Source organism: Protopterus annectens, chromosome 12.part0 (assembly GCF_019279795.1).
Source record: "Protopterus annectens isolate FY-2018-M chromosome 12.part0, PAN1.0, whole genome shotgun sequence".
NCBI lineage: Eukaryota > Metazoa > Chordata > Ceratodontiformes > Protopteridae > Protopterus > Protopterus annectens.
Window position 1 is genome coordinate 282,990,323 of NC_056746.1, and position 15,043 is coordinate 283,005,365.

Below are 15,043 nucleotides of genomic sequence, written 5' to 3' on the forward strand. Positions count from 1 at the left end.
CTGATGGTCTTTTTTACATTTTAGTAATTGATGACTCCGTCTTAGTAATATGTGCATCTACATTGGTTGGGGGTAACATGTGACTTTAATTGTTAATAGTATTTAATTCTGCTAATTGATGGGTGTTAACTATACTCTGATGAAGTCTAGTGTTATATGCAGACGAAAGTGCTAAGATGTTCTTCGTGTTTCACTGTTGCAGTCATCACATTTGGGTTATGTGCCTGCAAGTAGCCCACAGCTGGCCTGAATACCAGACTCTTGGGATTTCTGCATCGGATGCTGTCGCTTCTTCCATGGCGTCAGGTCGTCAGGGGTATAATACATGCAGCCAACGCCATTACATCAGTCTTTCTTGCCTTGCGGTGCCCGATGCAGAAGCAGTTCGCAAGTGCCGGTCGGCTGACTCCTGAAATTTTCGTTTTTGAGTTTCAGACCTGAAGTCTTCTAAAAGATAAGTACCCCACTGGGGATCCTTATTTCTTGCACTAACCGATGTCAGAAATAATCAATAATTGTCTTACCTGTGGAAAGCAAATACCTCACAGAGATTTTCATTCTTACTGCATCACCTGTTTAGGCCCAGACCACGACATCCCTTGCTGTCGGTTTTGTGCCTTGTTCAACGCCCGAACTATCCATCATCGGGCAATCTTTGTAGCTAAATACTTTCGCTCTCGGCCATCCGACTACTGATCTTCCGAAAAAACGTAAGGGTAAAGACAGAGACAGACCGCATAGGTCCAAAACTGCCGACAACGCTACCGTTAAGCTAGTCGTCAGTCCGCCGGTACTCGGGCGCTTTTGCAGCCCCTGACACCCACTTCTACAGATTCGCAGGACTCTACTGAGAGCCATTCGGAGTTCGATATGCCACGAGATGCGACTACGGAACCTGCGGATGTCTCTACCTTGAATGAGTCTGGAGCCGCTGTGCAGGCACCAGCTTCTGAGAGTGTATTCAGGCCTACCGATTTTCATGTTAAACCGACGACTTTGTTTCAAGCCAAAAATATTGAATTTCTCAGGCCTAAAGTTCACACTACGCCTAGGAAACCGACGACCAAAGTGCATTCTCAGGCCCACAGGCCGCAAAAACAAATTATTAGAATGGCTGAAGACCTTGTTATCTTAATTAGGGGAAGCCAGCTTTCCCCCTCAAAGAGACCTAGAACTTATTTTCCTTCTGATTCTTCTGATCAGGAATCAGATATCTCTGTTCCTTCTGACTACAGGACATACCCTTATCTACTTATGAGGATTCTGATGCAGAGGATTTCATTCCCTCTGCTTCCCCTCCAGAAGATTTTTCTTTTGGTGAAACCCTGCATACCCTTAGGGAGCATTTCCGCTGGGAAAGTCAGGGCTACTCTCAGTCCAAAAAGAGACTCAGGGAATTTTTACACCTGCCTCAGCACAGGCCTCTAGCTATCCCTCTGGTTCTGGAGATTGTAGATGATGTTTTCTTGGAATCCAGCCTTACCCCGGATACTTTGCCTCCAGCTCCCAGGAAACCTGACAGATACTGTAGAGTACTTGACTCTCTCAAATTCCTTTTCAAGAAACCTACTGCGGATCCAGAGACCATTTCCCAAGGACCAAAAGGAAATAAGGCTACTACTGCCAAGAATCCTACCCCTTCTGACAGGGATTCTCGGACTTTAGACAGATGGGGTAAGAAGGTATACACCTCTGCTACTCTGGCCATTAGGGATTTAAATTGTCAGTTGCATATGTTAAAGTATCAGCAGCATATTATGGAGCTAATTAAACAGAAAATGATGTTGATTTCTGACTGTGCAGAACACAAAGATGTACAAGAGTTAATGTATTCTGCTGACCAAGTTGGTAAACATACTTTGCAGTGTGGTTTTGATGGTTTAGAAGCATCTTGTAGGGCTACTGTCACTGGGTCTGTTCTTAGAAGGCATGCTTGGCTCAAAGAGCAAAACTTGCCAGAGCATGTCAAAGCAAAATTACTGGATGCACCCTTAAACCAAGAGCACCTATTTGGCAATAAAGCAGAAGTTCTCAAAAGGATGGAGGAGAAAGCTAAATCTATGCAAACTGTTAAAGATTTCTTACAAGTACAGCCACCTAGATTCAGTAGGCATTGACCTTCAGAGGAACTGGTCCTTTCCAGTCCCTTCCAGGCCTTCTCAGTCCAAGCAGACCCCCAAGACGTCAGTCTCAGATTATGCACAGGTCTAAGCAGTGGGGTGCTACCACGTCCAAAACAGGGAGTAGTAAGCCACTCCCCCTATGGTAAACTTGCACAATGACTTATCCTTAACTCCCCCAAGCCTTGCTCAAGTACTTGCACCTTTAGGAGGAAAACCCGCCCTGCATGCAAAAAACTGGGAATACATTACGCAAGACAAATGGGTTTTAAACATTGTTTCCCTAGGATACAGATTCCACTTCCACTCACTCCCAACCCTAAGTGGATAGCCAGATCTCTTCCCAAACCAGTGGGCGGAGCCCCAAAAGCAAGGATTTTCTCTCCTCAGCATCAAGGCTATTAAACCTGTCCCAGCAGAACAAAGGGGACAAGGTTTTTTTTTTCAAGTCTGTTCCTGGTTCCCAGTAAAGAAAACTTTTGGTATCCTATCCTGGATTTATCTGTTCTCAACACCTTTCTGGTGGTTCCAAAATTCAGAATGCTAACTCTCCAACAGCTGCTTTCTACGCTAGCCAAGCATGCTTGGCTGGCAACCCTAGACTTAAAAGAAGCTTACCTGCACATCCCCATAAGGGAATCTTGCAGGAAATACCTTTGCTTCAGGGCAAGCTCTATGCACTATCAGTTCTCTGCACTTCCCTTTGGCTTATCTACTGCGCCCAGGGTATTCACAAAGTGCCTAGCTCCAGGCACTGCTTTTTGCAGGCAGAGAAGTATTCAGATTTACCAATACTTGGACGATGGCCTGATTCAGGCGGAAAGTCAGGACTTGCTACTACAATACCTGGCATTTGTAAAGAGTCTTCTAACTTCATTGGGGTACACCATCAATGAAATGAAATCACACCTAGTACCCTGCCAACAGATTGTATTCCTGGGAGCAAGCTTGAACACAGCTTCCCAGATGGCATTCCTTACTCCAGAGAAACTAATTTATTTGACAACTTACTTCAACCTACTGGCCACTGAAACCCAGCTATCTGCAAGGAAAATACTGCAAGCTCTGGGGTTCATGGCCTCTTGCATTCTGTTAATTCCATATGCAAGACTGCATATGAGGAAACTTCAATATTATCTAAAAGGTCTATGGTGTCAACATTCTCAGGACCTGGAAACAATAATTCCAGTCATTCCATGTCTAAGTGCAGAGTTCATTTGGTGGGCAGAGGCCTGCAACCATAACAAGGGGCTCTCTTTCACTCTACCCCCAGCCACCCAAACCCTAACAGACGCATCCGACTATGCATGGGGGGCTCACATGGCAGGACAGTGTATTCATGGCAAATGGAACCCAAAGCAGATGCACCTGCATATCAATAAAAAAGAAATGTTAGCTGTACAGAATGCTGTAACAGCCTTAAAAAGGCCTTATTCTTCCAGGACAACTATTGGTAAAGACAGACAAAACTACAATTATGTGGTACATAAACAAGCAGGAGTGAACACATTCCTACCCACTCTGCAGACTAGCCATGGCTCTGTGGAACACAGCCTTGAGCAACCAAGTGCACCTACAAGCTCAATTCCTGCCAGGCAAACTAAATTCAGTGGCAGACGACTTAAGCAGAAATCTCATGGACTCACACTAATGGAAAATGGAACCCAAAATCTTCAAACTTTTGGGGAACAGATGGGGGGACACCAGAGGTGGACCTGTTTGCTTCCCCTCAGAGCTATCAATTGAACACATGCTGCACCAGAACTCCCCACAGCCACGCTCGGAAAGTGGATGCCCTGTCCTTTCCCTGGGAAAACCTCTCGGTTTATGCCTTTCCCCCTCTGGTTATCCTCTCAAAGGTTCTACTAAAGATCAAACAGGACAGGCCAAGGACAATCCTGATTACACCAGACTGGCCACGCCAGCACTGGTATCCTCTTTTGCGCAGTCTGACATTGCTACAACCATGGCACCTGACTCAGACCCCTTCCCTGCTGTCCCAGCAGGGGGGCCAAATTCTGCACTCTCAGCTTCAGACCCTGAACTTTGCAGCCTGGCTAATCCCCTGAACGCACGTCTAGCAACCCTCAGTAAGCAGGTGCTGGATGTCATTCTTGAGGCATGGAGGCCTAGTACTAGAAAATCCTATTCAGAAAAGTGGAAAAGATACTGTTCCTGGAGCCAGTCTCAAGGGATGGCTACAACTGTGCGCAGCTTACCCTCATATAATAGATTACTTAACAGAAATACTTCACAAGGGCCTATCCTTTTCTTCAGTTAAGATTCATACCTCTGCCATCTCAGCTCAGTATAATACTGAGCCCACCCCTCTTCTCTCATCCTCTGGTAAAACAGTTCCTTAGAGGGGCCAAAATTTTAAGACCCCCAGGAGAGCTCCCACTCCAGCCTGTGACCTTGACTTTGTATTGGAAAAATGTACACGTCCCCCCTTTGAACCGGCTGCTACAGCAGAGTTGAAATTCCTCTCATGGAAAACAGCTTTACTTCTAGCCATCACTTCAGCAAGAAGAGTGTCTGAACTGCAGGCCCTTATGGCAGTGGAACCCTTCATTATCTTCCATGCAGACAGGGTTTCCCTCAGGACTAGCCCATCTTTTATGCCTAAGGTGGTGTCTAGTGTGGCTTTCAATCAGTCCATTCATTTGCCTACTTTTTTTCCTAATCCTCAAAATAAAGGGGAAAGGATACTGCATTATCTAGATGTGTACAGACAGCTTAGATTCTATTTGGACAGGACTAATCTGACCAGCTGCTAGTCAGCTTTGCTGCTGGGGCAGAGGGGAAGGCCATTTCAAAACAAACCATATCTGAATGGATAGCCCACTGCATCCATTTCTGCTACAAGCACCATGGAAAACCTACCTCACAGGGGATAAAAACACATTCCACTAGGGCTACATCTACCGCATTTCTCAGAGGAGTCCCTACCAGGGACATCCTGGAAGCTGCAACCTGGAGCTTGGTACACACTTTCACCAAGCATTGCCACTTGCCTATCTTTTCTAAATCCAGAGCTGGATTTGCCACAGCAGTCTTACAGGGCCTGATTGCCAGGCCTAATGCTTCTTAAATCTACCTCCGCCCTTCCTTAGCTTTGGGAATCAACCCAAATGTGATGACTGCAACAGTGAAACAGGAAGAACATAGTACAGTTGTGTACACTTACCATAAATGTAGATGTTCAAGTGTATTCACTGTTGCAGTTCTGGTTACCCTCCCTCTCGCCCCCTGATTGTCTTTGCTTTCAACTATCCTTTTTGGTTTGACATGTCTTACACTATGTGTATTTGCTTTTTGCGGGGTGTGTTTCATACCATATAATTGCTTCATATTTTGGGAGCACCTGACATCTGGGGCAAGGAAAACTGATGTAATGGCTTCGGCTGCATGTTTTATACCCCTGACGACATGGAAGAAGCGACAGCATCCGACGCAGAAATCCCAAGACTGTGGTATTCAGTCCGGCTGAGGGCTACCTGCCGGCAGATAACCCAAATGTGATGACTGCAGCAGTGAATACACTTGAGCATCTACATTTATGCTAAGTATACACAACTGTACTTTATTTGTGGAAGCTGTGGAATAAATCTTGTTCATTTTTATCCAGCCTGTGTTCGTGGTTCCTGGGTGTATTGTTGACAGTTCATAATTTTAACTTGTTAATACCGGTTGATTACTTTTATATAAATGTAAATGTGCCCGTGTCAAAAGTGATGATTTGATAAAGGTGTTTAAAAAATACCACTTATGAACTGCATTGAAGCAAAGCAAACTTTAGTAGGTGAGTAGTATTTTTTTAACTGGTTGATGTTTTCAGTTGGTAGAAGGAGATTAAATCAAACATCAGACTTAAGACGTGGTTTATTTGGGTATGGAACAGATGGCAGATGTTTTTGGCTGATATCATTGTCCCCATCATTGTGAGCAAGTCAGTATGTATGTTATGTTTGTCAATCTTGCTTATGGTGCTTGATGTCACTGTTTTGTGATACGGTGGTCTCTCTGATTACAGAGAATTGTTGAAAATGAGATATTTCCAGCACATTGTTTCTTTTTTCCCGACAGGGCCCTCAGGGGGACAGCAAGAATGCCAAGAAAAAGAACAACAAGAAAACTAACAAAAATAAAAGCAGTGTGAGTCGTGCTAGCAAGAAGAAACCAGGGATCCCCAGTGTGTCCAATGACCTGTCTCAGAAGCTATATGCCACAATGGAGAAACACAAAGAGGCAAGTAGCAGTTTGCAGTTTGTTACCCAATGAATTGCTTGAATTGGATTATAAAGTGAACTTTCCAACAGTGAAAGGTGGAGAGGGACCTGTGCTGGGACATAATTTTAATTTTACCAGTATTGCTCATAATAAGTGCTAGTTTATAGAATTGTAAGTTTCTGATGTGATGTAATATTTATTTTACTGGATTGTAGCATTTGGTTGAGGTTTCATAGTTTGATCTGAAATGTAAGATTTTTGTATTTGTTTTAAGAGATGAAACATTTTAAAATATTATTTTGGAATTTTGCAATGGGCATTGAGTATGAAGGGTTTTCAAGGTTTGAAAAAAACTAAATTTTCTTCTGTTTGCTGAACACACAATTACTGCTGACTTGCTTGTTGGTGCAGATGCATGCTTCCATTGTCAGAGCTAGTGACCCATATTCAACTAGTTTTCATGGTACCTGTACGTCAGACATAATGTTGAAGTGTTGAGCAGACAAGAAGTAGATCTGCTACTGTCTAAAGAGGATGCAAGTCTTCTCTGGAACCAGATGCATTCTAAGACTAAAAGCTTATCCTGGGTGCAAAGAAAGTCCAGAATTGTGCTCAGTGCTCCTATTTATTATCATAGTATCAGGAGATCCACTGTTCTCTTTTCCGTCTGGGTTCAACCTGTGTGTTATCAGATCTGACTCTGATCCAAGACCATCCATTTCCAAAAGACTTCAGCCCCAAGCTCCACTTCCTCTACCCATGATATTTAGCTCTGACAGAATCACCTCAGATCTTACTTGCTGCCTTCCAGGTTTATTTTCTTAATGCTAGCAGACATTTCCTCCCTTGTTGTTGTATAGTTGTGACTTTCAAATAGGTGCATTAGTTTGCTTTGATTATAGTTAGGAAGAATGTTTTGATTTTTCTGTTTCTTTCTCTCTCTCTGTCTCTACTGAGTGCTGTACTGGTTACTGATGGATAAGGGATTTAAGAAGTATAGTTTGTGTCCACAAACTCCCTTTCCAGGACTCGCACAACAGAGACCTAAAGTGCTACTTTGTGACAGCTTTTTGGGTACAAGGCTGTTTATGAAAGGAAAACCAAGCTGGTCCTTAAGGGTATTTTGCCCTCCAGGGCTACAAGTGCTACTTCCACTCTGTCTAGTAAACACAAGAAAGATAATCAGGGTCGAAAGGAGGTGACTAAGGACAGCAAATCTTCTAAGGGAGACTCTAAACCCTAACTATAGCAGCCAAGTCCAAAGATCTTCAGCTCCTCATGCTGTCTCTGTGCTGTCTTACTATCCAACGACTCGCACCCATTCCCCACAGTACTGACTGGGAAGGCTACATTTCTACCCCTTTTGTGTTAAAAGGACCTCCCTCAGGCAAGGTTCATTCACCTTTCCTCTCCCTCTACTCCCAGAGAGTTTTTTCCAGAGTCTTCTGCTTGGTGTCTGGATCCAATGCTCTTCTGTTCGGGCCAAGTCCTGTGAGGTTTTTTTTCAAGTAGGCAGGCTTCCAAGCCTCCTTCAACAGCTTCTTCAGTCTGTCTGATCTGCAAGGCCAGGTACAATTAGGCCTGATCCCTTTAACTTTGGGTCCTTAATCTGAGGCTTCGGCTATGATGAATTTGTTTCCTGTCTTGGGGCCCTACAACCCCAGGGTTCCCGGAGCTGGTTGCCTTACCTATGGGATTGGACCTGAGAGCTTGATCAATATCAGCCCCCTCCTCCCTGCCTTGACCTTCTGAACGCCAGCAGTCTTAACACTGAGCGGAAACTGGAGCTGACCCTTTGGAGTTGGTGTTTCCAGTTCAGATTCAATGCTTCAGATTTCAGAGTAGTCTGTCCCACTTGGCGCTTTGAGTCTTAATACTTTGATTCAGATCTTGGTGTTGGGACAGGCAGGGGAATGGCTCTGGAGTCAGCATATCCTTGGAGTCTTTGGATCCCAGGGGGTGCGGGTTGCAGGTGACCAGCTTCAGCCTCTACTTTTAACATCATAGAGAGGATAGTCTACTGCCCCAAGCTGAAGTGGTGTATGCCAACCATCATTCTTCCCCCCTCATCACATCATCTCTGGAGTTGCATCAGCCTAATCCGGTACAGTCCACAGCAAGTGGCTTCCAAACTACCCTGCACCCAAGGCACCCTTCCCCTTCACTTCTCCCCTGGATTCCACAGATGGGAAGGTCATGGTAAGAGGCAGTACAGGATTAAGCATCAGGGTTCCCCAGAGCAAGTGTTCACCGAAGACACCAACCTCGAGGAAGGAGAGGGGTCCCTGAAATCCCCCCACTATGACTTCTCTTTTGATAATCTTATGGGGTTCCTTCACTAGCAGAAGAGTTGGACAGCCAAAGCTTTGTTTCTGGAGGCTTTTGAGGTGTACCCCTCCATGTTCTGAGAGGTTGCAAATCTGGATGTACTTATTGACTTGGTGTCTCAGAGGGTCTGGTGGGACCCAATACAAGGGAACTAATTCAAAAAATAGCCTGATAAGATCTTAGGCCTTCCCAAGAATTGCCAACATTGGAGTAAGGGTCCCACCATCGACGCTGTTGTGGTGGCTATAAACACCAATAAGCACATCTCTGAAAATAGTTCATTGGTTCACCCCATAATAGGGAGTCTAGGGCATTGAACCGGTTAAGGAAGCAATCCTACACAGCCAAATTTGAGCTAAGGACACTAAAATATCTGGTTCACTTGACAAGACTTCAATGGGACATTGTGTCTGAAGTGTCGAGTGGTTAAGACACAACAGACTCCAGAGTCTCAAAAGACTGTGGAGACTTCAGTTGTCCACATTGCGGTCTTATGCTAATGTGCCCATGCGTCTGCTTTCCAGTGCAACCAGTAGAATGTCCCAGGCAACTGGCACAGGCATCGCCATGCTTGGATGAGACTATGCAACTTTGTGGACTGCTTCAAGGTGTCCTTTATTAATGCCGCCCTACAACAGTCCTTCACTCTTTGAGCCTAACTTAGAGATGTTGAACCAGGTGTGAGCAGGACAGAGAAATGCTGTTGACATTTCAGTGCATTTTACTACCTCCCAAGGGATCTTCTCTAGGAACCAGAAGTGTGTGTGGGGGATGTCTTTTCTTTAGAAAAGTTCAGCAGTCTTTTCAGGATGCTCCTATGGAAGTTTTCTGCTGTGGCAGGGGTTATCTGCAGAGTCATGGATTCCATGAAGCTTTGTCCTGGAGGCCCTTCCAGCAACCCTAAAGGGTTGCCCAATTGTCCATCTCTGGAAGTAGTTGACGGTTGTTTGGCTGTACACATAGAAGCATGGGAGGCCTTCACCTCAGACACGTGTATGTTGAGTCATATCCAGAGGCTACATGATCCATTTTTATTTCCCTCCAAAAAATCACCAGACACCTTCTGGATGTGCCACCCCATTAGTGAAGGGATGCAGCTGTTGAAATCCAAAAGCTGTTAGAAAATTGAGTTGTCAAGAGGTCTTATCAGACTTATGCAGATACAGGATTTTTTCCAGGTTCTTTTTGGTTCCAGAGAACAAGAAGGGTCTCAAGCCAATTTTGGATTTAAGCATATTAAATCACTTTGTGAAACAGACCAATTTCTGGATGGTCATGGTGCAGTCTATTCTGCCTGTCTTGAGAAAGGATAGCTAGATGTGCTCGATTAACCTCAAGGACACCTACCATCATATAAAGATAGCGAAGTGCTCCAGGAGGTTTCTGCTCTTCCATCCAGGAGACAGTCATTATCAGTTCAGACTGCTGCCCTTTGGTCTTAACACCACACCCTTGGTGTTCACCAAGTGCATGGTAATCATGGCAGCTTGGCTTAGGCGGCAGGGTTTCCAGGTCTTGCTTTACCTGGACGAGTAACTTCTCACCACCTCGGCAAGAGAATCACTAGTCAGCGCCAGGGACTCTCTACTCCAGCTGTGCCATAAACTGCCAGAAGTCCAGCCTTCAGCCATTTCAGACATTGGAGTTCGTAGGCTGCCCAGATGAATGCAGTCTCTGAGATTACAAAACTCCTGGCTCTGAGAGTAACTACCCTTCATTCTCAGGCATTACGGTAGTATAGGAAACCTCCATCGTCTCAGGTTCTCAAACTCTTAGGTCACATGACTGCAGCAATCTGCTTACATCCCTTGGCAACTTACCACTTGAGGATGCTGCAGTGGACATTAGCAACGCAGTGGCCCTACTTGACTGACTATATGGAGTTTCCCATAATACTAACAGGAGCCTGTTGAAATCGAATTGAGGTGGATGAAGTCCCCCCCTTGTGTCGGACAGGAGACCTTTTGCTCTTCCTCACCCATACAGTATAGTCATGACAGCCATCTTCCTTTTTAGGAGAGGGGGGTGCATTTCAAAGGGAAGACAATCCAGTGGTCATGGTCTACAATCGATGCCATTGTTCACATCTTTGTTGTGAAGATGAGGGCAGTCCTCCTCGTTTTGCAGGCTCTTCAGGACTTTCTCCCCAAGGGTGTGATACTGGTGCAGACAAGCAATATGCCTGTTGCCTGGTAGTTAAACGGGGAGGAACCCAACACTTCCCCATTTGTCAGGAGGCTCTGAGGGTTTGACAATGGATGATTTTCTCTCAACAGTTTCTCATAGCAGTGCACATCCCAGGAAGTCCATCATTTTAGTGGACAGCACAAGTGGTTCCTACATCGAGAGTTGCTGCTTGAATTTTTTCAGCACTAGCATGCTCTATGCTGTGAGCTGTTTGCTTCCCTATCCAACAAATACAGCAGTTATTACACCTTAGTTTCTGCACAGGGACAGTCACCCAGGGGCACTCGTCTGTATGCTTGACCCCTGGGTCTCCTGTATGCATATCCTCTGACTTCTTTGATAATAAAGTTCTTCCAAAAGGCTACCTGTTGCAGAGCGACTGTGGTCCTCATTGCTCCTTTTTGGCCCAGTCAGGCTCCCCTTTCTTTGGCTTCTTCTGAGAGGTACCCTCATTGGCACCTGGATTCCACTTCTGATCTGATTTCTCATCCAACTGGCTTGGACCCACTTGATCTTCGGTTGCTCAGATAACTGCATGGCTTCTCCAATTCCCCTGATGGCCAGAGATCCCAAGCTTTCTGACAGTGTGGTCCATAGTTTGTTGTCTCCTCAGAAGTTATCTGCTTGCAAAGTCTATACCAGTAAGTGGAGGATCTTTGTCTTTTAGGCTACATTTAAAGATTTGGACCCCTTTTTAGCGCCTTGGGAGGCTATTCTTGATTTTCTTTCTGACTTACTTCATTCAGGATCTAGTCATTCCACAATTAAAGTGCATTTTGCAACTGTTTCTTACTTTCACATTTGGTAGAGATAGTACACCAGTGGTGGTGATAAAGGTTTCGAAGACTTTTCTCAAGGGAACCTTTTTATTGCGACCTCCTGTCAGGGATCCTGTCCCTCTGTGGGATTTGCATTGTATGTTTCACGTGCTTTGTGGACCTCCTTTTGTGCTATCATTAACAGTTTCCTTAAAGTTGTGTCTTGAAAGACACTTTTCCTGGTGGCTGTTACTTCAGCCAGGCATGTGTCACAGCTGCAGGCTTTATCCTTGGTACCTCCATATCTGGTCTTTCATAAAAACAGGGTATCTGTAAGACTGGATCTTGCTTTTTTGCCTGAAGTGGAATGAAGAACAATTTAAATCAGGCCATTCACTTACCAGTGTTTTTCCCTGAATTTTCAAATAAAGGAGAATATTTGCTTCATTGTGTCAGTGCTCATAGGCAATTGAGATTTTATTAGGATAGAACCAAGTCATTCAGAAGGTCTAATCAATTGTTTGTCTCCTTTTCAAAGGTCCAGTTCAGAAAGCCAGTGTCTAAGGCTACTGTATTTAAATGGTTCCCTGATTGCATTTCATTTGGATAGAATTTGAAGGGGAAATCTTTGCCTTGCAAACTTGTGACATTTTAATAGAGCTATGGCTACCTGTATGGCTTTTCTCTTGAGCAGCTATTGATAACATTTGTACTGCTGCTGTGTTGGTAGTTCCACGTACTTTTGTGTCCCACTACAAAGTGGATATTCAGTCAACATCTGGAGCCTCTTTTGGTTTCACTGTGTTGTGGACTGTGCTCTTGTAGTACCTCCCTAGGGAGTAACATGGCTGAGGACTGTCTCCCACAGGTTAAACCCAAAAGGAAAAGACAACACTGGATACAAAAGTTATGTACTTACCGTAACAATAGATTCATGTCTTCTCTTTTCTGTTGTATTTCTCTCTCTCCTTGGATGTCCAAGTCCTGGAGGCTTATGCGTCTCCTTTCGTCTGGGGTCCTTGGTGTCATTTTCTTAAAATTAGCAGTGGAAGCAGTTTAAATAGAGAGGTAAACTCAATCTGAGCTGATTCTGTCAGAGTAGGTATTATGGGTAGAGGTGATGGAGGTTGGGGGCTGAAATCTTTTTAAAATGGCTGGTCTTGGATCCAAGTCGGATTCAATAACCCACAAGTTGAACTGGACAGAAAGAGACAATATGGACCTCTTATTATGGTAAGTACATAAGTTTAATTTTGGCATTCACTTAAGTTTGAAGGCTTTGCTGCATTAAAAAAAAATCTTCCCTGCTATATATGAATGTGACTAACACCCTTATTACTTTACAGTAAGAACCAGCATCACTGAGTTATAGTGAAGTTTCAGCTGAAGATCATTAAAAAAGGAACTAATAAGGAGTGTTGCCTGTCAGTGACTTGAAGCCAGGCAAGTGATAAAGACCTAGAAGTAGATAAGTAAATAAATGCTAGTTGTACTTACAGAGTCCCTTCGTTATAGCCAAGTGCAGGGCCAGATCATAAAAATTGTGTTTTATTTAGCATAACTGTTATTAGAGTAGATTCTGAAAGGCACTGAATGATGTTAATTTCTTAACAAATATGTTCTTTTAGTAAAAAAAAAATTATGAATACCTTTGCAGGTGTTTTTTGTGATTCACCTCCATGCGGGTCCTGTAATCAACACACTGCCTCCAATAATTGACCCTGACCCTCTGCTGAGTTGTGACCTCATGGATGGACGGGATGCCTTCTTGACATTGGCCAGAGACAAACACTGGGAATTCTCTTCTCTGCGTCGATCCAAGTGGTCAACAATGTGCATGCTGGTTGAGCTGCACACACAAGGCCAGGAACGGTTTGTCTATACATGTAACGAATGTAAAAATCACGTGGAGACTAGATGGCACTGCACTGTTTGTGAGGTGAGGTATCAAGCTTGAAATAAACTGGGGGGGGTTAACACTTGGGTAGACACATTTTATATTCACTGTCAAAATTTTAAATTAAGGGAAGGCTTTCTAACTATATGCTGATATTAGAGAACTAAATACTGGTAATGTGGGTTAATAGCACTGGATCTGGACATATTGTGTTGGAGTGTATTTATTACTGTGTGTAATTGCAAAATAGAGTTGGTGCACTGAAGTGCATATGTACAGCACTTGAAAGTGCAGAGATTAAATCATTTCTACCAGTACATTTTTAAGTATTGTCTGTCATGGCAATTGTTTGACTTAGCTGAAGTCACTAGCTCTTCCCAGGTTATTTTTCCACCCAGATACTGTAATTTGCAATTTCCACCATTTCTCTACTGATGTAAAGTATGCTGCTTTTCTGTCACTTCTTATGACACTATGGAACTTTTTTAGGTTTCAGTTGGTTAACTCTTTGTGAATATTTCAAATTTATGAATGTTATGGTCATATTATGGCTAGCATCAAGAGTGGCCCTTTAAAATCTGATTTTAAGTGTTTTTGTATTTGCATTAGAGTAAAGAATACTGGATGTGTACAGCACATTAGAGAATGGGCACCTGTACATAGTCAATCTGATCGGAGAACAAACATTCTCCATCAAGATGTGTATGTACAGGTAATGTCCACTGAAAAATGAGTCCACTGCCTCACAGCAGCATATTAAGTTGCCATGTAGCTCAGACTGTAATGGAGCTAAAGGCCGCCATTAATTTACACTTGCTATGCAGTGTTTTTGCTGCTTAACGAGTGTAAAATTAAAAAATATATATAGAAAACTGTGCATTTGTCTTTGTGTGATTGTATGCATGCATGATAGTAAGAATGAGAGTGATAACGCCATTATTTTATGCTTGCTAAGCAGCTCTTTTGCTGTTTAGTGCATGTTCAGTTAAAAAGAAAAGTGTGTGTGTGTGTGTGTGTGTGTGTGTGTGTGTGTGTGTGTGTGTGTGTTAGAGAGAGAAAGAGAGCGAACGAGCAGCAAATCTTTCAAAGGGTGTGCATACCTCTCAACCTGTTAGCTCAAGAAATCTGGATAAAGCCTAAGATAATGGGGGAACAAGGGCTTAAGAATATAGACAGATTTTAAGTATTGCTCTTATAAAATTAGATTGTTGCTGTAATAACATAATTTATGTTAACTTGCATTCTCTGATGGATATGAAGACCATACATCTCACATGTCCCTTGTTTTCAAGGACACCCCTGACTTTGACTCAAATTTTAGATCTGCTTCCCTTAATCCCTCCTAAACCAGAGGGACTTTTGGAGAAAAGGTAGTTAATTACACGTAATAAACAAAGACAAAAAGACAATAAACAGAGTAAACGTTTTACTTCAGAAAATGTATGTTAATTCACATTCTTTTATTCTGTCAGTGTCTCATATTAATAGTACTAATATTTTAAATGTTTTCCTGATTACTTCTG

General features: G+C 43.5%; 1 protein-coding gene across 1 annotated transcript in view; it reads left to right on the forward strand.

Moving 5' to 3' along the window:
* Positions 1 to 15,043, forward strand: part of LOC122816509 (CREB binding protein) — a gene marked incomplete in the record, with an annotated part of 4,149,155 nt that overhangs the window by 4,095,347 nt on the left and 38,765 nt on the right. Inside the window, 2 exon segments of the mRNA XM_044089341.1 lie at positions 6,207 to 6,368; positions 13,281 to 13,562. Coding sequence (XP_043945276.1) covers positions 6,207 to 6,368; positions 13,281 to 13,562 — 444 coding nt within the window.